Source organism: Coregonus lavaretus (genome assembly GCF_964263955.1).
Source record: "Coregonus lavaretus genome assembly, chromosome: 9".
Lineage (NCBI taxonomy): Eukaryota > Metazoa > Chordata > Actinopteri > Salmoniformes > Salmonidae > Coregonus > Coregonus lavaretus.
This window is the reverse complement of record NC_139996.1, coordinates 11,196,281-11,218,144: the sequence shown is the minus strand read 5'-3', so window position 1 is coordinate 11,218,144 and position 21,864 is coordinate 11,196,281. Positions and strand designations below refer to the sequence as shown.

General features: G+C 44.1%; 1 protein-coding gene across 1 annotated transcript in view; it reads left to right on the top strand.

Annotated features, from left to right (window-relative positions):
* LOC311134897 (ankyrin repeat, SAM and basic leucine zipper domain-containing protein 1-like) overlaps positions 1–21,446 on the top strand; it is a gene marked incomplete at its 3' end in the record, with an annotated part of 38,549 nt that extends 17,103 nt beyond the window's left edge. The window contains exons 5-13 of the mRNA XM_084168664.1: positions 10,473–10,584; positions 10,890–11,024; positions 12,614–12,738; positions 13,434–13,506; positions 13,994–14,050; positions 14,260–14,372; positions 18,082–18,187; positions 18,462–18,575; positions 21,294–21,446. Coding sequence (XP_084024790.1) covers positions 10,473–10,584; positions 10,890–11,024; positions 12,614–12,738; positions 13,434–13,506; positions 13,994–14,050; positions 14,260–14,372; positions 18,082–18,187; positions 18,462–18,575; positions 21,294–21,446 — 988 coding nt within the window. The remainder of the gene's footprint in view (positions 1–10,472; positions 10,585–10,889; positions 11,025–12,613; positions 12,739–13,433; positions 13,507–13,993; positions 14,051–14,259; positions 14,373–18,081; positions 18,188–18,461; positions 18,576–21,293) is intronic.
* Between the last annotated feature and the right edge of the window lie 418 nt (positions 21,447–21,864).

The following is a 21,864-nucleotide window of genomic DNA, read 5'->3' as shown; positions in this document are numbered from 1 at the left end:
CCTGGACATGTACTGGCTTAAGCAGGGGGATACGTCTGGCACTGCAGGATTTGAGTCCCTGGCGGCGTAGTGTGTTACTGATGGTAGGCTTTGTTACTTTGGTCCCAGCTCTCTGCAGGTCATTCACTAGGTCCCCCTGTGTGGTTCTGGGATTTTTGCTCACCGTTCTTGTGATCATTTTGACCCCACGGGGTGAGATCTTGCGTGGAGCTCCAGATCGAGGGAGATTATCAGTGGTCTTGTATGTCTTCCATTTCCTAATAATTGCTCCCACAGTTGATTTCTTCAAACCAAGCTGCTTACCTATTGCAGATTCAGTCTTCCCAGCCTGGTGCAGGTCTACAATTTTGTTTCTGGTGTCCTTTGACAGCTCTTTGGTCTTGGCCATAGTGGAGTTTGGAGTGTGACTGTTTGAGGTTGTGGACAGGTGTCTTTTATACTGATAACAAGTTCAAACAGGGGCCATTAATACAGGTAACGAGTGGAGGACAGAGGAGCCTCTTAAAGAAGAAGTTACAGGTCTGTGAGAGCCAGAAATCTTGCTTGTTTGTAGGTGACCAAATACTTATTTTCCACCATAATTTGCAAATAAATTCATAAAAAATCCTACAATGTGATTTTCTGGATTTTTTTCTTCTCAATTTGTCTGTCATAGTTGATGTGTACCTATGATGAAAATTACAGGCCTCTCTCATCTTTTTAAGTGGGAGAACTTGCACAATTGTTGGCTGACTAAATACTTATTTTCCCCACTGTATACAGGCCTGTCTGAAGTTTGCCAATGAACATCTGAATGATTCAGAGGAGAACTGGGTGAAAGTGTTGTGGTCAGATGAGACCAAAATCGAGCTCTTTGGCATCAACTCAACTCGCCGTGTTTGGAGGAGGAGGAATGCTGCCTATGACCCCAAGAACACCATCCCCACCGTCAAACATGGAGGTGGAAGCATTATGCTTTGGGGGTGTTTTTCTGCTAAGGGGACAGGACAACTTCACTGCATCAAAGGGATGATGGACGGGGCCATGTACCGTCAAATCTTGGGTGAGAACCTTCTTCCCTCAGCCAGGGCATTGAAAATGGTTCGTGGATGGGTATTCCAGCATGACAATGACCCAAAACACACGGCCAAGGCAACAAAGGAGTGGCTCAAGAAGAAACACATTAAGGTCCTGGAGTGGCCTAGCCAAAATCTGTGGAGGGAGCTGAAGGTTCGAGTTGCCTCTGTGATTGCCAACAAGGGTTTTGCCACCAAGTACTAAATCATGTTTTTCAGAGGGGTCAAATACTTATTTCCCTCATTAAAATGCAAATCAATTTATAACATTTTTGACATGCGTTTTTCTGGATTTTTCTGTCTCTCACTGTTCAAATAAACCTACCATTAAAATTATAGACTGATCATGTCTTTGTCAGTGGGCAAACGTACAAAATCAGCAGGGGATCAAATACTTTTTTCCCTCATATATATATATATATATATATATATATATATATATAACATTTATTTTATACATTTGCATCATACCCAAGAAGACTCAAAGCTGTAATCGCTGCCAAAGGTGCTTCAACAACGTACTGAGCAAAGGGTCTGAATACTTATGTAAATGTTATATTTTTATTTTTTATAAATTAGCAAACATTTCTAAAAAACAGTTTTTGCTTTGTCATTATGGGGTATTGTGTAGTAGATTGAGTTAAAAAAATTATTTTATCAATTTTAGAATAAGGCTGTAACGTAACCAAAATGTGGAGGAAGGGGTCTGAATACTTTCCCAATGCACTGTATATCACCAGTAGTACATTTACCTTGAATTCCTATAAATTCTAATCTACAATGTTTGTTTGGTTAAAGGCAATGTCTGTTAATGCATTCAATATATTATTATTCCAGTATTTTACCGTTCTCATTGTCTGAGTGGACATGTTGTTTGCAGAGCGCACAACCTATGCTACACTTGTGAGAAACAAGTTTTGGTTTATTTCATTCCATTTACGAGTTTTGTCAATTTAGTAATTGTCTTTTGTTTGGAGCGCTCCTGACAATGTTGAGTAAGGACGCGCACCTGATTACGCATAGAAGTAGGCCTACAGGCTACCTAGCCTGTACACAAATGTAGGCACATAAATGTGCCCATTTGGAGATCTGATTTTCTTTACGTCAAACAGCAAGCAAACTAAGTCTGTTTTTACATCCATTGAGAATAACAATCATTCCTCAATGTATTTGAAAAATCTTTCCAGCTCTCTCCCTTTCGATAACCACTCGGCATGAAAGGGAAAAATGTCTTGCTCTGATCCAGTGGAAACGTCATAAAATAGGCGTACCAGATTACTTCTTATCCCTTGTGCAAATAGCCTACAGCTGTATCGGTCCCGAGCTCACTGGCGCGGGAAACTCTGAGGGCCCAGAATATTTTATGCAATGTTGCAAGGAGCTTCAGGCCGGACCCAAGTTATTAGTTGATACAATGTTTCAAGTTCGTTGCAGACAGGTAATGTAATTTATAGGATATTTATTTTTATCAGGATATTTTCTACCTGCAGGCTGTAATGGTTTTATTTGTGGGCTTTATAGGCTATTTTTACATACTGTAGTTGGCAATGGCAGTAGAAGTTACTTTTTAGGTTTATCATTTTCATTTAGATTTGGATAGAATTTTGATTAACCACATGACAATGATTTTGAGATACGAAGATGTTATTATAAATTAAATGAAACTGGCACACAGATCGGTTGAAATGGTAAGATAAATTGGCATTCCACATGAGAAAGTTTGCCAACTCCTCATGTAGCTTATTACCAGCAACTTCAGGAGAGTAACGGCAGAATCTGCGAAAGCCAGTAGGAGCGTGAAGAGGATGGTCGGTGCCAGGTTAAGTTTTTTTTTCATGTGGTTATCTTGATCTCTGGCTCCATCTTGAGTAATTTCTCTTATTTCATCAAACAGTGAGCTTAAAGCATCAGACAACCTCAATGCATACAGTTGAATTTCGGAAGTTTACATACACCTTAGCCAAATACATTTAAACTCAGTTTTTCACAATTCCTGACATTTCATCCTAGTAAAAATTCCGTCTTAGGTCAGTTAGGATCACCACTTTATTTTAAGAATGTGAAATGTCAGAATAATAGTAGAGAGAGTGATTTATTTCACCTTTTATGTCTTTCATCACATTCCCAGTGGGTCAGAAGTTGTGGTCCTCTGTAGCTCAGCTTGTAGAGCACGGCGCTTGTAACGCCAAGGTAGTGGGTTCGATCCCCGGGATCACCCATACACAAAAATGTATGCACGCATGACTGTAAGTCGCTTTGGATAAAAGCGTCTGCTAAATGGCATATTATTATTATTATTATTATTATTATTATTATTAAGTTTACATACACTAAATTAGTATTTGGTAGCATTGCCTTTAAATTGTTTAACTTGGGTCAAACGTTTCGGGTAGCCTTCCACAAGCTTCCCACAATAAGTTGGGTGAATTTTGGCCCATTCCTCCTGACAGAGCTGGTGTATCTGAGTCAGGTTTGTAGGCCTCCTTGCTCAAACACGCTTTTTCAGTTCTGCCCACAAATTTTCTATAGGTTTGAGGTCAGGGCTTTGTGATGGCCACTCCAATACCTTGACTTTGTTGTCCTTAAGCCATTTTGCCACAACTTTGGAAGTGTTCTTGGAGTCATTGTCCATTTGGAAGACCCATTTGCGACCAAGCTTTAACTTCCTGACTGATGTCTTGAGATGTTGCTTCAATATATCTACATAATGTTCCTTCCTCATGATGCCATCTATTTTGTGAAGTGCACCAGTCCCTCCTGCAGCAAAGCACCCCCACAGCATGTTGCTGCCACCCCCATGCTTCACGGTTGGGATGGTGTTCTTCGGCTTGCAAGCCACCCCTTTTTCCTTCAAACATAACGATGGTCATTATGGCCAAACAGTTCTATTTTTGTTTCATCAGACCAGAGGACATTTCTCCAAAAAGTAAGATCTTTGTCCCCATGTGCAGTTGCAAACCGTAGTCTGGCTTTTTTAATGGCGGTTTTGGAGCAGTGACTTCTGCTTTGCTGAGCGGCCTTTCAGGTTATGTCGATATAGGACTCGTTTTACTGTGGATATAGATACTTTTGTACCTGTTTCCTCCAGCATCTTCACAAGGTCCTTTGCTGTTGTTCTGGGATTGATTTGCACTTTTCGCATCAACGTACATTAATCTCTAGGAGACAGAAGGCGTCTCCTTCCTGAGCGGTATGACGGCTGTGTGGTCCCATGGTGTTTATACTTGCGTACTATTGTTTGTACAGATGAACGTGGTACCTTCAGGCGTTTGGAAATTGCTCCCAAGGATGAACCAGACTTGTGGAGGTCTACAATTTCTTTTCTGAGGTCTTGGCTGATTTCTTTTGATTTTCCCATGATGTCAAGCAAAGAGGCACTGAGTTTGAAGGTAGGCCTTGAAATACATCCACAGGTACACCTCCAATTGACTCAAATGATGTCAATTAGCCTATCGGAAACTTCTAAAGCCATGACATAATTTTCTGGAATTTTCCAAGCTGTTTAAAGGCACAGTCAACTTAGTGTATGTAAACTTCTGACCCACTGGAATTGTGATACAGTGAATTATAAGTGAAATAATCTGTCTGTAAACAATTGTTGGAAAAATGACTTGTGTCCTAACCGACTTGCCAAAACTATAGTTTGTTAACAAGAAATTTGTGGAGTGGTTGAAAAACAAGTTTTAATGACTTCAACCTAAGTGTATGTAAACTTCCGACTTCAACTGTATATAGTTGATTTTATTAAAACACATACAGTACCAGTCAAAAGTTTGGACACACCTACTCATTCAAGGGTTTTCCTTTATTTTTACTATTTACTACATTGTAGAATAATAGTGAAGACATCAAAACTATGAAATAACATATATGTAATAATGTAGTAACCAAAAAAGTGTTATATATTTTATATATTTTATATTTGAGATTCTTCAAAGTAGCCACCATTTGCCTTGATGACAGTTTTTCACACTCTTGGTATTCTCTCAACCAGCTTCATGAGGTAGTCATCTGGAATGCATTTCAATTAACAGGTATGCCTTGTTAAAAGTGATTTTGTGGAATTTCTTTCCTTAATGCGTTTGAGCTAATCAGTTGTGTTGTGACAAGGTAGGGGTGGTATACAAGACCAAGCCCATATTATGGCAAGAACAGCTCAAATAAGCAAAGAGAAACGACAGTCCATCGTTACTTTAAGACATGAAGGTCAGTCAATCCGGAACATTAAGAACTTTGAAAGTTTCTTCAAGTGCAGTCGCAAAAACATCAAGCACTATGATGAAACTGGCTCTCATGAGGACGGCCACAGGAAAGGAAGATCCAGAGTTACCTCTGCTGCAGAGGATAAGTTCATTAGAGTTAACTGCACCTCAGATTGCAGCCCAAATAAATGCTTCACAGAGTTCAAGTAACAGACACATCTCAACATCAACTGTTCAGAGGAGACTGCATGAATCAGGCCTTCATGGTCGAATTGCTGCAAAGAAACCACTACTAAAGGACACCAATAAGAAGAAGAGACTTGCTTGGGCCAAGAAACATGAGCAATGGACATTAGACCGGTGGAAATCTGTCCTTTGGTCTGATGAGTCCAAATTGGAGATTCTTGGTTCCAACCGCCGTGTCTTTGTGAGACGCAGAGTAGGTGAACGGATGATCTCTGCATGTGTGGTTCCCACCGTGAAGCATGGAGGAGGAGGTATGATGGTGTGGGGTGCTTTGCTGGTTACACTGTTGGTGATTTATTTAGAATTCAAGGCACACTTAACCAGCATGGCTACCACAGCATTCTGCAGCGATACGCCATCCCATCTTGTTTGCGTGTAGTGGGACTACCATTTGTTTTTCAACAGGACAATGACCGAAAACCCACCTCCAGGCTGTGTACGGGCTATTTGACCAAGAAGGAGAGTGATGTAGTGCTGCATCAGATGACCTGGCCTCCACAATCACTCGACCTCAACCCAATTGAGATGGTTTGGGATGAGTTGGACCGCAGAGTGAAGGAAAAGCAGCCAACAAGTGCTCCTTCAAGACTGTTGGAAAAGCATTCTTCATGAAGCTGGTTGAGAGAATGCTGAGGGTATGCAAAGGGTGGCTATTTGAAGAATCTCAAATATAAAATATATTTTAATTTGTTTAACACTTTTTGGGTTACTACATGATTCCGTATGTGTTATTCTATAGTTTTGATGTCTTCACTATTATTCTACAATGTAGAAAATAGTAAAAAATTAAGAAAATCCCTTGAATGAGTAGGTGTGTCCAGACTTTTGACTGGTACTGTAGGTTTTGTCTATATATGGAAAAATACACTACAATGTTGACCAATCGATTGGTCGAAAGAACAGACGACTTTCGGTCGACCCAATATTTCTTTTGGTCGGGGACAGCCCTACGATTTTGAGACATGACAAGTAGTATTTTAATATTTTTTTGTAGATTTCTCACAAAAACACGTTTCTCTGAATTGTCAACGCAGCGATGAGCCTTTTACATTTAATTCAGCTCGTGTCATGCTAATTTTGCTTTTTGCGACCCGTGGAAACAACTTTGAAGACGACGACCAAAAAATTTAAAATCTTCAAGTTATGAGAAACCTGCACTGCTCTTTCAACAGAGCTTGGTGCTTTTATCGGATGTATTAGGTTACTTAATCCGACTTTTTCAATATAATATTAATGATATGTTAGAGAAAGACCCCACTGAACGATTCAGAACATGAATAATCATATTTCTCTTTGTAGAAAGTATTCATACCCCTTGACTTATTCCACATTTTGGGGCTATGGTATGGGCAGGCATAAGCTACGGACAACGAACACGATTGCATTTTATCGATGGCAATTTAAATGCAAAGAGATACCTTGACGAGATCCTGATGCCCATTGTAGTGCCTTATGTTTCAGCGTGATAATGCACGGCCCCATGTCGCAAGGATCTGTACACAATTCCTGGAAGCTGAAAATGTACCAGTTCTTCCATGGCCTGCATACTCACCAGACATGTCACCCATTGAGCATGTTTGGGATATTCTAGATCGACATGTACGACAGCGTGTTACAGTTCCCAACCATATCCAGCAACTTCGCACATCCATTGAAGAGGAGTGGGACAACATTCCACAGGCCACAATCAACAGCCTGATCAACTCTATGCAAAGGAGACGTGTCATGCTGCATGAGGAAAATGGTGGTCACACCCGATACTGACTGCTTTTCTGATCCATGCCCATACCTTTTTTTAAAGGTATCTTTGACCAACAGATGCATATCTGTATTCCCAGTCATGTGAAATCCATAGATTAGGACCTAATGAATTTATTTAATTTGACTGATATCCTTATATGAACTATAACTCAGTAAAATCTTTGAACTTGTTGCATGTTCCGTTTTGTATATTTTTTGTTCAGTGTACATAAGTATTCACACCCCTGAGTCAATATTTTGTAGAAGCACCTTTGGCAGCGATTTACTGCTGAGTCTTTCTGGGTAAGTCTCTAAGAGCTTTCCACACCTGGATTGTGTAACATTTGCCCATTTATTATTTAAAAAATTAGTCAAGCTCTGTCAAATTGGTAAACAACCATTTTCAGGTCTTGCCATAGATTTTCAAGTAGATTTAAGTCAAAACTTTAACTCAGCCACTCAGGAACATTCACTGTCTTCTTGGTAAGCAACTCCAGTGTAGATTTGGCCTTGTTTTAGGTTATTTTCCTGCTGAAAGGTGAATTCATCTCCCAGTGTCTGGTGGAAAGCAGACTGAACCAGGTTTTCCTCTAGGATTTTGCCTTTGCTTAGCTCCATTCCGTAAAAAAATGTATCCTGAAAAACTCCCCAGTCCTTAACGATTACAAGCATACCCATAATATGATGCAGCCACCACTATGCTTGAAAATATGGAGAGTGGTACTCGGTAATGTGTTGTATTGGAATTGCCCCAAACATACAGTGGGGAAAAATAGTATTTAGTCAGCCACCAATTGTGCAAGTTCTCCCACTTAAAAAGATGAGAGAGGCCTGTAATTTTCATCATAGGTACACGTCAACTATGACAGACAAAATGAGAAGAAAAAAAATCCAGAAAATCACATTGTACGATTTTTTAATGAATTTATTTGCAAATTATGGTGGAAAATAAGTATTTGGTCAATAACAAAAGTTTCTCAATACTTTGTTATATACCCTTTGTTGGCAATGACACAGGTCAAACGTTTTCTGTAAGTCTTCACAAGGTTTTCACACACTGTTGCTGGTATTTTGGCCCATTCCTCCATGCAGATCTCCTCTAGAGCAGTGATGTTTTGGGGCTGTCGCTGGGCAACACGGACTTTCAACTCCCTCCAAAGATTTTCTATGGGGTTGAGATCTGGAGACTGGCTAGGCCACTCCAGGACCTTGAAATGCTTCTTGCGAAGCCACTCCTTCGTTGCCCGGGCGGTGTGTTTGGGATCATTGTCATGCTGAAAGACCCAGCCACGTTTCATCTTCAATGCCCTTGCTGATGGAAGGAGGTTTTCACTCAAAATCTCACGATACATGGCCCCATTCATTCTTTCCTTTACACGGATCAGTCGTCCTGGTCCCTTTGCAGAAAAACAGCCCCAAAGCAGGATGTTTCCACCCCCATGCTTCACAGTAGGTATGGTGTTCTTTGGATGCAACTCAGCATTCTTTGTCCTCCAAACACGACGAGTTGAGTTTTTACCAAAAAGTTATATTTTGGTTTCATCTGACCATATGACATTCTCCCAATCCTCTTCTGGATCATCCAAATGCACTCTAGCAAACTTCAGACGGGCCTGGACATGTACTGGCTTAAGCAGGGGGACACGTCTGGCACTGCAGGATTTGAGTCCCTGGCGGCGTAGTGTGTTACTGATGGTAGGCTTTGTTACTTTGGTCCCAGCTCTCTGCAGGTCATTCACTAGGTCCCCCCTGTGTGGTTCTGGGATTTTTGTGATCATTTTGACCCCACGGGGTGAGATCTTGCGTGGAGCCCCAGATCGAGGGAGATTATCAGTGCTCTTGTATGTCTTCCATTTCCTAATAATTGCTCCCACAGTTGATTTCTTCAAATCAAGCTGCTTACCTATTGCAGATTCAGTCTTCCCAGCCTGGTGCAGGTCTACAATTTTGTTTCTGGTGTCCTTTGACAGCTCTTTGGTCTTGGCCATAGTGGAGTTTGGAGTGTGACTGTTTGAGGTTGTGGACAGGTGTCTTTTATACTGATAACAAGTTCAAACAGGTGCCATTTAATACAGGTAACGAGTGGAGGACAGAGTAGCCTCTTAAAGAAGAAGTTTCAGGTCTGTGAGAGCCAGAAATATTGCTTGTTTGTAGGTGACCAAATACTTATTTTCCACCATGATTTGCAAATAAATTCATTAAAAATCCTACAATGTGATTTTCTGGAATTGTTTTCCTCAATTTGTCTGTCATAGTTGACGTGTACCTATGATGAAAATTACAGGCCTCTCATCTTTTTAAGTGGGAGAACTTGCACAATTGGTGGCTGACTAAATACTTTTTTCCCCCACTGTAACACTTTGTATTCAGGACAAAAGTTAATAGCTTTGCTTTTTTTTTTTCAGTATTATTTTTATTCATTACAGTCTTCCTTCTTTTCACTCTGTCATTTAGGTTAGTATTGTGGAGTAATTACAATGTTGTTGATCCATCCTCAGTTTTCTCCTATCACAGCCATTAAACTCTAACTGTTTTAAAGTCACCATTGGCCTCATGGTGAAATCCCTGAGTGGTTTGCTTCCTCTCCAGCGACTGAGTTAGGAAGGACGCCTGTATCTTTGTAGTGACTGGGTGTATTGATACACCATCCAAAGTGTAATTAATAACTTCACCATGCTCAAAGGGACATTCAATGTCTGCTTTTTACATTTGTACTCATCTACCAATAGGTGCCCTTCTTTGCGAGGCACTGGAAAACCTCCCTGGTCTTTGGGGTTGAATCTGTGTTTGAAATTCACTGCTCGACTGAGGAATCTTACAGATAATTGTATGTGTGGGGTACAGAGATGAGGTAGTCATTCAAAAATCATATTATTGCACACAGAGAGTCCATGCAACTTATTATGTGACTTGTTAAGCAAACCTTTACTCCTGAACTTATTTAGGCTTGCCATAACAAAAGGGTTGAATACTTATTGACTCAAGACATTTCAGCTTTTCATTTTTAATTAATTTGTTAAATATTTTGTAAAACATAATTCCACTTTGACATTATGGGGTTTTGTGTGTAGGCCAGTGACAAAAAATCTGAATTTAATCCATTTTAAATTAAGGCTGTAACAAAATGTGGAAAAAGTCAAGGGGTGTGAATCATTTAATCACCAAAGTGCGTTTTCACCCTCTCTAGGTAGGTAGGGTGGGTGGGTATTCATTCTATTCCCATTCCCAGGTCTCGTATGACATCCCTGATGCTGGCGTCCCGGGACGGCTACAGTCAGGTGATCAACGTGCTGTTGTCTCACGGGGCAGAGGTCAACTCCCAGGATGAAAATGGGTACACGGTAAGGATGCCCACCTGGTGTAATGCCTGTGTCTCATAAGCGGACACTTTTGTTTTTACTTTTATACATCAGCCTTCCCTGCTTCCCAATAATCCCTCCTTTCTCCCAAAGTGTATACTTTTTTAGTGGAATATGGTGTTAACTCCTTCCAGCCCATGCTTACAACAATCAAATACTTTTACATTCTCTTGATTGATTCTGACTGATTGATAGTAATGATTTGGTGACACTGTGATTATTAATGGTAATTAGGATGGCACTAGACATTGATAGTAAGTGATAACCTGCTGTGACCTTTGACCCAGGCCCTGACTGTGGCAGTGCAGTACGGTAGAGAAGAGGCCGTCCTCAAGCTGCTCCAGCTGGGGGCAGACAAGACCCTCAAGACCAAAGCAGGGAAGAGTGCTGCCGACTTGGCCAAGGTCTTCAAACGACCACAGGTAAACACAACCACTAATTCTATTATTTATACTGAACAAAAATATAAACACAACATGCAACGATTTCAACGATTTTACTGAGTTACAGTTCATATAAGGAAATCAGTCAATTGAAATAAATTAATTAGGCCCTAATCTATGGATTTCACATGACTGGGCAGGGGCGCAGCCATGGGTGGGCCTGGGAGGGCATAGGCCCACCCACTGGGGAGCCAGGCCCAGCCAATCAGAAGTTTTTCCCCACAAAAGGGCTTTATTACAGACAGAATTACTCAGTTTCATCAGCTGTCCGGGTGGCTGGTCTCAGACGATCCCGCAAGTAAAGAAGCTGGATGTGGAGGTCCTGGGCTGGCATAGTTACCCATGCTCTGTGGTTGTGAGGCCGTTTGGACGTACTGCCAAATGAACATTAAATTATCTGGTAACAGTTCTGGTGGACATTCCTGCAGTCAGCATGCCAACTGCACGCTCCCTCAAAACTTGAGACATCTGTGGCGTGGTGTGATAAAACTGCACATTTTAGAGCTGCCTTTTATTGTCCCCAGCACAAGGTGCACCTGTGTAATGATCATGCTGTTTAATCAGCTTCTTGATATGCTACACCTGTCAGGTGGATGATTATCTTGGCAAATGAGAAATACTCACTAACAGGGATGTAAACAAATTTGTGCAGAAAATTTGAGAGAAACAAGCTTTTTGTGCGTATGGAACATTTCTGGGATCTTTTATTTCAGCTCATGAAACATGGGACCAAAACTTTACATGTTGAGTTTATATTTTTCTTCAGTATATAGTATCATATATTATCAAGACCAAGACTGGGAAGAGTGCTGCTGACATAGCCACGGTGTTCAAACGTTCCACAGGTAGAACCAACCGAACCCCACAGCCACAACTTTGTGTCCAACACAGTTTGCCAAATACATAACTCTGACACCTAAATCTGGTGTTTAAACAACCACAGATACAGTAAAACCAAACTCTAACCACAGCCACATTTACCACACTATGAAATGGTAGTCTTGAGGTGCGAGACTGGCGCCATCTTCCCCTTCTCTTGCAAACATTATATAAAACACCTTCCTAATATTGAATTGCACCCCCTTTTTTGCCCTCAGAACAGCCTCAATTCATCGGGGGCATGGACTCTACAAGGTATCGAAGGCTTTCCACAGGGATGCTAGCCCATGGTCACTCCAATGCTTTCCACAGTTGTGTCAAGTTGGCTGGATGACCTTTGGGTGGCGGACCATTCTTGATACACACAGGAAACTGTTGATTTGATTTGTTCTTGACACGCAAACCGGTGCACCTGGCACATACTACCATACTCCGTTCAAAGGCTCTTAAATATTTTGTCTTGCCCATTCACTCTGAATGGCACACATACACAATCCATGTCTCAATTGTCTCATGGCTTAAAAATCCTTCTTTAACCTGTCTGCTCCCCTTCATCTACACAGATTGAAGTGGATTTAACAAGTGACATCAATAAGGGATCATAGCTTTCACCTGCATTCACCTGGTCAGTCTGCCATGGAAAGAGTATTTTGTACACTCCATGTATATCTGGTCTTCTTCCCCCGCAGATTGCCAGGATCCTGGCGTCCCCAGGCGATGCCCTCACCAACGGGCAGGTGACATCCTCGAAAGAGGAGACCCTCTTCAAGTTCTTCAAGAGGGACCCCGATCCCCCTGCTGACTCCAAGGAGAGGTGAGACCTTTGCTAAATCTCAATTTGTCTTACTACTATTCCTCGTATCCTATATCCTCTTCTCAACTGTATTGGAGTAGGTCCAAGGTCCCTCCCCTCAGGAGTTATTTTACAATTCGTTTTTTGGAGGCGACGAGAGAGGATGCGAGGAATCGAGGTAAAATGAATTGAGAAAAGGCAACAGATCAGTCAGTGGAGGCCAGCAGCTGTGATGGGTGTTTGGGGCCCTCTAGTGGACGTAGAGTGAAGTGTCCCATGTCATGAGACAGGTTTTTAGACCTGGTTTAGTCCCATTTAGGGACTAGCTGCTAAATCTGCACCATAATGCTTTAACATATTTAGTCTTATGTGTCTGACTGTTGAAGATTCAATGTTTTAATCTGGCCTGTTTAATCTGTCAATGTTTATCTGCTCTGAAATATTTTAGGCAGCCGACTTGGCTACGTGGGGTTGATGTAGTACGCTCTTAAACCTATTTATTTATTTATTGCCTTTATTTAACCGGGTAAGTTACTGAGAAGACATTACTTGTGTTTGAGAGCGTGAGCAAACTGACTGATCTACAAATAATGTTGAGTAGGGGATTTAAAGGTTGATTTGTTGATCAGTGATGATTCTGCACAGTTCAACTTCAATGTAGTCAATCTCAAACGCGCCCATTCTCTTTTAAAATAACGACCTTTAACCTCTCCTAGTCTGGCCAAGCTGTGTGACATTGAGCTGCTCCTGCACGGACTCAACCTGGAGTACCTTTCTGACATAATGCTAGTGAGTAGTGTACTCCTTAAACACATACACGCACACACACAGGGGTTCCTCTGACATTATTTGAGTACTGTACCTCTCATCCTCACTGTGGTTGGGCAGTTTCCAGAGTTTTCATATCTTCCTCATGCCACATCCCAGCATATGGTATTATCAAATACTTGTCCAACCCTACTCCTGGCTCATTGATGTTGAGCAGACAGGTGTAAAGACTGGGTCTGACTCTGGAGTGAAAACAATAGTGTATGAAGCTCAGTTTGGGGGCGGCGGGTGTGGATTGATATTTTCATCATTAGATCAAATAGACATACCGGTAGCAAGTAGCTTCACAAAACAAACGCATACTGTAATCTGTTACCGGTATTTTTAAAAAGACACATACCGGTAGCTACACAAATGCATATTGTAAATTATTGTACAATATCTGTTCAGGGTGTGGGCTGGTTTGCAAGTTGTCAGATCGTCAAAGTAGTTTTTCTTCTCTTTGCAGGAAAATGACATCACTTGGAGCTACCTGGTAACCATGGAGAAGGATGACCTGGAGAAGGTATGAAAGACCTCTTTATGTCAGTCTGTCTGTCAGCAAGTTTCCAGGTTTTTCAGAAATCGATATGATTCCTGGAATCAGTAGGGAATTAGCATGGTGGGAATACTCCAACTGGGAATGCTCCAACCAGGATTTCTGAAAAACCTGGGAATTTTGCAACCTGAGTTACCAGTATGTTGCCCAGTTGTTAATGCTGCGTTCTCCCCCAGATTGGTATCTCCGACCCAGAGGACCAGCAGAAGGTTCTGAGTGCAGTGAAGGAGATGCATCTAGACCGGGTCGACCTGGACACTGTCGGCCAGCTGGAGAACATAGACAGCGGGTAACATTAAAGTACAATTATTTTTTTCTTTCAATTCGAGTAATCCCTTCCAGGTCAAATCGTCAAGCACAATAACATAGTTTTTTGACACATTATATATGCAACACATACACCTACAGAATAACTCTCCAGGATTCAGACATTACATTACATACTGTACACAGTCCATCCTCCAGCACAACACTGGAAGTCATCCGTCTGACTGACCTAAAGCATCCATCCCGCTGTTATTCTCCCACAGCCTCTCCTCCCACAGCCTCTCCTCCCACAGCCTCTCCTCCTATAGTCTCCCATAGCCTCTCCTCCTATAGTCTCCCACAGCCTCTCCTCCTATAGTCTCCCACAGCCTCTCCTCCCACAGCCTCTCCTCCTATAGTCTCCCACAGCCTCTCCTCCCACAGCCTCTCCTCCTATAGTCTCCCACAGCCTCTCCTCCCACAGCCTCTCCTCCTATAGTCTCCCATAGCCTCTCCTCCTATAGTCTCCCACAGCCTCTCCTCCTATAGTCTCCCACAGCCTCTCCTCCCACAGCCTCTCCTCCTATAGTCTCCCACAGCCTCTCCTCCCACAGCCTCTCCTCCCACATCCTCTCCTCCTATAGTCTCCCACAGCCTCTCCTCCTATAGTCTCCCACAGCCTCTCCTCCTATAGTCTCCCACAGCCTCTCCTCCTATAGTCTCCCACAGCCTCTCCTCCTATAGTCTCCCACAGCCTCTCCTCCCACAGCCTCTCCTCCTATAGTCTCCCACAGCCTCTCCTCCTATAGTCTCCCACAGCCTCTCCTCCCACAGCCTCTCCTCCTATAGTCTCCCACAGCCTCTCCTCCCACAGCCTCTCCCCCTATAGTCTCCCACAGCCTCTCCTCCCACAGCCTCTCCTCCTATAGTCTCCCACAGCCTCTCCTCCCACAGCCTCTCCTCCTATAGTCTCCCACAGCCTCTCCTCCTATAGTCTCCCACAGCCTCTCCTCCCACAGCCTCTCCTCCTATAGTCTCCCACAGCCTCTCCTCCCACAGCCTCTCCTCCTATAGTCTCCCACAGCCTCTCTTCCTATAGTCTCCCACAGCCTCTCCTCCCACAGCCTCTCCTCCTATAGTCTCCCACAGCCTCTCCTCCCACAGCCTCTCCTCCTATAGTCTCCCACAGCCTCTCCTCCTATAGTCTCCCACAGCCTCTCCTCCCACAGCCTCTCCTCCTATAGTCTCCCACAGCCTCTCCTCCCACAGCCTCTCCTCCTATAGTCTCCCACAGCCTCTCCTCCCACAGCCTCTCCTCCTATAGTCTCCCACAGCCTCTCCTCCTATAGTCTCCCACAGCCTCTCCTCCCACAGCCTCTCCTCCTATAGTCTCCCACAGCCTCTCCTCCCACAGCCTCTCCTCCTATAGTCTCCCGCAGCCTCTCCTCCTATAGTCTCTCTGAGCTTCTGAGAGCAGAGTCCTAATGGTTTATTAAGCGGGCTGTAATGATTTGTAAGGTGAGAGGAGATGGAATGAAATCCCCTCTTTCACCCCAACCCCCCCCCCCCCCCCACACACACACACACACACACTTCTCTCTGTGACTGATGATGGGCTAGTTCTCAGGCCAAGCGGTCATGTCTGCCTGCAGCCCCTCACGTCATGAATCCTGAAATGTGATTGCCATGTCCTCCCCTCTACTGTACTGTAGTGTCAGGGCCAGGGGTACAAGGGTACTTTTACTGAGACTAAATCCCCCAGGAGTAAATCCTCTGATGATGGCCACACTGTAAACATGAAAGCACTAGATTACCACATCCCGTATGCCTTATGCTCATCCCAGACCTAGTGGCCATGTTCTACTGGGATGTTAGATGGTCATGTTCTAGTTGGCCTGGGATGTTAGATAGTCATGTTCTAGTTGGCCTGGGATGTTAGATGGTCATGTTCTAGTTGGCCTGGGATGTTAGATGGTCATATTCTAGTTGGCCTGGGATGTTAGATAGTCATGTTCTAGTTGGCCTGGGATGTTAGATAGTCATGTTCTAGTTGGCCTGGGATGTTAGATGGTCATGTTCTAGTTGGCCTGGGATGTTAGACGGTCATGTTCTAGTTGGCCTGGGATGTTAGATGGTCATGTTCTAGTTGGCCTGGGATGTTAGATGGTCATGTTCTAGTTGGCCTGGGATGTTAGATGGTCATGTTCTAGTTGGCCTGGGATGTTAGATGGTCATGTTCTAGTTGGCCTGGGATGTTAGATGGTCATGTTCTAGTTGGCCTGGGATGTTAGATGGTCATGTTCTAGTTGGCCTGGGATGTTAGATGGTCATGTTCTAGTTGGCCTGGGATGTTAGACGGCTTTTCACCTGCAGTACATGACTAATGGACTGACAGACAGATGGGTGGACAGGGGGATATAGATCTTCATACCGGGGGACAATTGACACAGACGGACGGGCGAGTGGGCAGACAGTCAAATCAACTGACCTCTACACAACAGACAAATGAACAGACATAAGACCGTGTATGTGGCCAATGTCCAGGATTTCCCCTCATATATTACAGAAAATAATATTTTTTCCAGAGATAACAAAACGTGTTACATCCAAATGATTTGTACATCATATTCATCAAGGCCCGTTTTTTTTAATTTTATTTCTTTGTTGCTGCGATTGTTCCGCTGCCCTGTGTTCGTTGATGGGTTATTTTATCTTAATGGTACATTTCCCTGCATGTGTAGCAGCTGTTTTGTGATGCTCACACTCTGTCAGCGGGCGTGTAAACAGTGTCAGTCAGACTGGAGTTACTATCTCCTCCCAGAGGCCCGGGACCTGGGACTACAGCTCTGTTAGTTTATCTAACACACCCAAGACTGATAGGCTCTCGCTGCAACACTTAGTACAGGATAGAGAGGAACAGAGGAGAGGGGGAGATGTCTGTCTGTTGCAGGTGACCTCTCTCTCTCTCCCTCCTTGTCTAGGTGAGACGTATAGGGGGTATACTTGAGATGGGCAGGAATGCAGACTGACACAGGTTGTGCTGCTCACCCACTCACACTGACAGTCACACATAAACACACTTGGGTTGAGGTGGAAAGAGACTCATCAACTAGGGATGGTCACGGTTAATCGATATCCGGACGTCTGAACGAACGTTAGTATTCGATTACTTGAGGGAGAGTTCATATTTTGAGCAAACTTATTTTGGCCTATTTTAACAATGAAAAGCTATGTCTAAATTAAATGATCCTTGTGACATTTTTACCTACAAGGATATATCATGACATTTGAAATTCTTAATTTAGTAAAGCAACAAACTTTTGAATGTAGTTTTTATAACAGTGCATTGAGCTACTGCCCTCCAGGCTTCCCTGACATCGGTATGCTGTTTCCCCCTCTTCAAATAGCAATTACAGGCGCTCAGCTAATGGCGTTTCCACAAGACCTGAAACGGATCAATGCAAAACACTCAGCAGAAAAGCTATTTGTAACATAGAACTGATTATCATAGCGAAAATCTGACTTTTCCTTCGCTGTTGCTGACAAATTACTGAAGAAAAGCACCCTCCCTGTCTGCTGTTTACCTCTGCCATGTACATTTGCGTCATTCTGATTGGTTGACTATCCAGATATCCGAAAAAATGTCATTATTTGAATAGTAAAATAATTTGAAATGCCCCCTATCATCAACACTGATAGTTAGTGGGAAGTACTGTGAAAAGTTGTCTAATGGTGTATGTGTGTCCTTATAGAAGTGAGGAGCTGTATAACTTCCTGATCAGTCTGAGGCAGCAGTGCTGCTACCTGACAGAGACGGTACAGGACGTCATCAGCCGCTTCCCCCGCCGAGCCTCTGAGGTGTGTGTGTCATTCCCTGTCCCTCTCTGATCATCTTAAGGACTGGCGACTGATCCATCAATGCTGTTGTGTCTGACTGAAAGCAGACGGTATGGTTGTATAACCTACTAATTCCCTTTCAGCACTGAAAGGAGTGTGCTGCCCCCCCCCCCCCTCATGTTTGTGGTTAGATTAAGTGAGTGAGTTTTCAGTCAGACACTATAGTACTGATGGTTTTTTCTAGATCGGACCTGTCCCTAGCTCCCCTAACTCACTCTCTCTGTCCTCTCCTCAGCTGGTGTTGTCCCTGGACCCTAAGAAGGAAGCACAGGCCATCTGTAATGAGCTGGTGGCCCAGACTGGAGACCTGCAGAAAGAGGTCACCTGCCTCAGGAACCTGCTGCACAAGGTACATCTCACACCTTTCTCTCTGACTGCTGTGTGCATGCGTGTCACTGTCACACAAGTGCCCCCACCACTATGTTTCTGCTCCACTCAGTGGGTCACTCTGAGAGAACGAATGGGAGAACGGTCTGTTTCCTCTGTCTGGTCCTCCACACCATTTCACTGCCCTAACCGTCTCTTCCCAGGTCTGGTCCTCCACAACCTTTCACTGCCCTAACCGTCTCTTCCCAGGTCTGGTCCTCCACACCCTTTCACTGCCCTAACCGTCTCTTCCCAGGTCTGGTCCTCCACACCCTTTCACTGCCCTAACCGTCTCTTCCCAGGTCTGGTCCTCCACACCCTTTCACTGCCCTAACCGTCTCTTCCCAGGTCTGGTCCTCCACAACCTTTCACTGCCCTAACCATCTCTTCCCAGGTCTGGTCCTCCACACCCTTTCACTGCCCTAACCGTCTCTTCCCAGGTCTGGTCCTCCACACCCTTTCACTGCCCTAACCGTCTCTTCCCAGGTCTGGTCCTCCACAACCTTTCACTGCCCTAACCGTCTCTTCCCAGGTCTGGTCCTCCACACCCTTTCACTGCCCTAACCGTCTCTTCCCAGGTCTGGTCCTCCACAACCTTTCACTGCCCTAACTGTCTCTTCCCAGGTCTGGTCCTCCACACCCTTTCACTGCCCTAACCGTCTCTTCCCAGGTCTGGTCCTCCACACCCTTTCACTGCCCTAACCATCTCTCTCTGTCTGGTCCTCCAGACCTTTTCACTGCCCTAACCGTCTCTTCCCAGGTCTGATCCTCCACACCCTTTCACTGCCCTAACCATCTCTTCCCAGGTCTGGTCCTCCACACCCTTTCACTGCCCTAACCATCTCTCTCTGTCTGGTCCTCCACACCCTTTCACTGCCCTAACCGTCTCTTCCCAGGTCTGGTCCTCCACACCCTTTCACTGCCCTAACCGTCTCTTCCCAGGTCTGGTCCTCCACACCCTTTCACTGCCCTAACCGTCTCTTCCCAGGTCTGGTCCTCCACAACCTTTCACTGCCCTAACCATCTCTTCCCAGGTCTGGTCCTCCACACCCTTTCACTGCCCTAACCGTCTCTTCCCAGGTCTGGTCCTCCACACCCTTTCACTGCCCTAACCATCTCTTCCCAGGTCTGGTCCTCCACAACCTTTCACTGCCCTAACCGTCTCTTCCCAGGTCTGGTCCTCCACAACCTTTCACTGCCCTAACCGTCTCTTCCCAGGTCTGGTCCTCCACACCCTTTCACTGCCCTAACCATCTCTTCCCAGGTCTGGTCCTCCAGACCCTTTCACTGCCCTAACCATCTCTTCCCAGGTCTGGGCCAAGTCCACACTTCCTTCAAACTCGGGTCAACTCCCCTTCTCATCCTCTCCATTGCTCATCCAGCCTTTACACTGTGGTGTGTGTGTGTGTGTGCGCGCTGTGTGTAGGATTCTGACAGGGCGAGTCCTCACAGCCTATAACTCAAAGACAGTGTGACAGTGTTCTGTCAGAGTGGGGGTGGGGTTAGGGTGAGGAAGGAGGGGGGTAGCCCCAGACGCTGGCGGTGTCAGACAGGAATCCGACAACCAACGGTGGCCATTTGGAAACACTGGCTCAGGGCCCAGGGGGAAGGCCCTTGCACCCGTTTATCTTATCTGTGGGGGCTCGTCTTCACACCCATCCCCCTACACACACAGAGCGCGGGTGCACACACACACACACAATCTATCTGCCCGGCCAGATAGATTGGAGATGGTGGGAAAAGCATGAATGCTTCCTTGGGTTGGACATTACTGTGTAGAATGGTAGATATGTGCCATATCTACCTCTCAGGTGCAGTAGGTGGTACACTGTGCAGAGTGGTTCTCTTATTCAAACTCTAATTTGCTTGCTGAAGCAGATCACCTCATCCAGATCAAAAAGTTGTTTTATTTATTCCTAATAAATTGACAGAATTATAGGACACAACAGTGTGTGAAGGGTTGTCACATGACAAAACACTGCTGATGGCTACCATCTAGTCTCCAGACAGTAGGTTCTTGTAGGGCAGGGGTGTCTAACATAGGCCCGGGGGTCCAATCCGACGGTGTCCAATCCGAGGGGGGGAAACAAACTCAATGACTAAAACTAAATCGAAAATGTGTAGAGATTATAATGGGCGGCAGGTAGCTTAGTGGGTAAGAGCGTTGTGCCAGTAACCGAAAGGTCGCTGGTTCTAATCCCCGAGCCGACTAGGTGAAAAATCTGTCGATGTGCCCTTAAGCAAGGCACTTAACCCTAATTGCTGATGTAAGTCGCTCTGGATAAGAGCGTCTGCTAAATGACTAAAATGTAAATGTAAAATGACTTACATTCATACAGTTTCTTGACTGTGTCCAGCTCGTTAATAATCACCGAAATGAAAGCTAGACAGCCAGGGAGCATCGAACATTTCCCCAAAAACGATGGATAAAGGACTATTTTTAGCCAATCTTGAGGACGAGGAAATATAATAAAAATTCTGTGCGGCCCTCTGGACCTTGTTGCAGACCGAATGCCCCCCCATGATAATCAGAGAAATATTTTCAAAATGTCACATACTATAACACTTTTTTTCGCTAGTATGGGTATTCGGACACGGCCATGGTGTGTGTGTGTGCGACTGTGTGTGTCTGTAGTTTGTGTGTCCACCCTGCTCTTTCTCACCCCTTACCTTGTGACGTTCTGCTGCTCCTCTTCCTAAGATGGACCCAGCTGGAGATTTCTGCCCACTTCCTCGACCTGGTTTCCACGGCGACTGGAGGAGACGGGTCCTGAAGAGGCTCGCACTGGGCATGCTTGGAGCAGGCCTGCTGTTTGCCCTGTCCAGAGCCAAGATTGTCAAGGTTTACCTTTAGACTGACAGCTCCATCATTATCCAATTTACTCTTACTTTGGATCAATTATGTCATAGGTTATCAATCAATTAGCTTAATTGTCTTAATTTACATTTCTGTTTGAGGAATTATGCCGAATGAGAATATCTCAAATGGAAAAAAGTTTAGTTTTTGATTGAGGTTCCTTATATTTGTTATACTTTTTTTATTTTTTATTATCGAGTTCTTAAATTGTTTTAAGCAATTTTGTGGGCTTTTGTAAAATAAAAAATATTTCTTTATCCAGCATTTTTCTGCATTAAGTTGCTGCACAAGTTAGTGAAATCCATCCCCTACATATTATTCAATACTTTATGTAGTTGACTATATGACTAAAACTATTTAGGCTACTAAAAATCTAATCACATTTTATTGGTCGAATACACATATTTAGCAAATG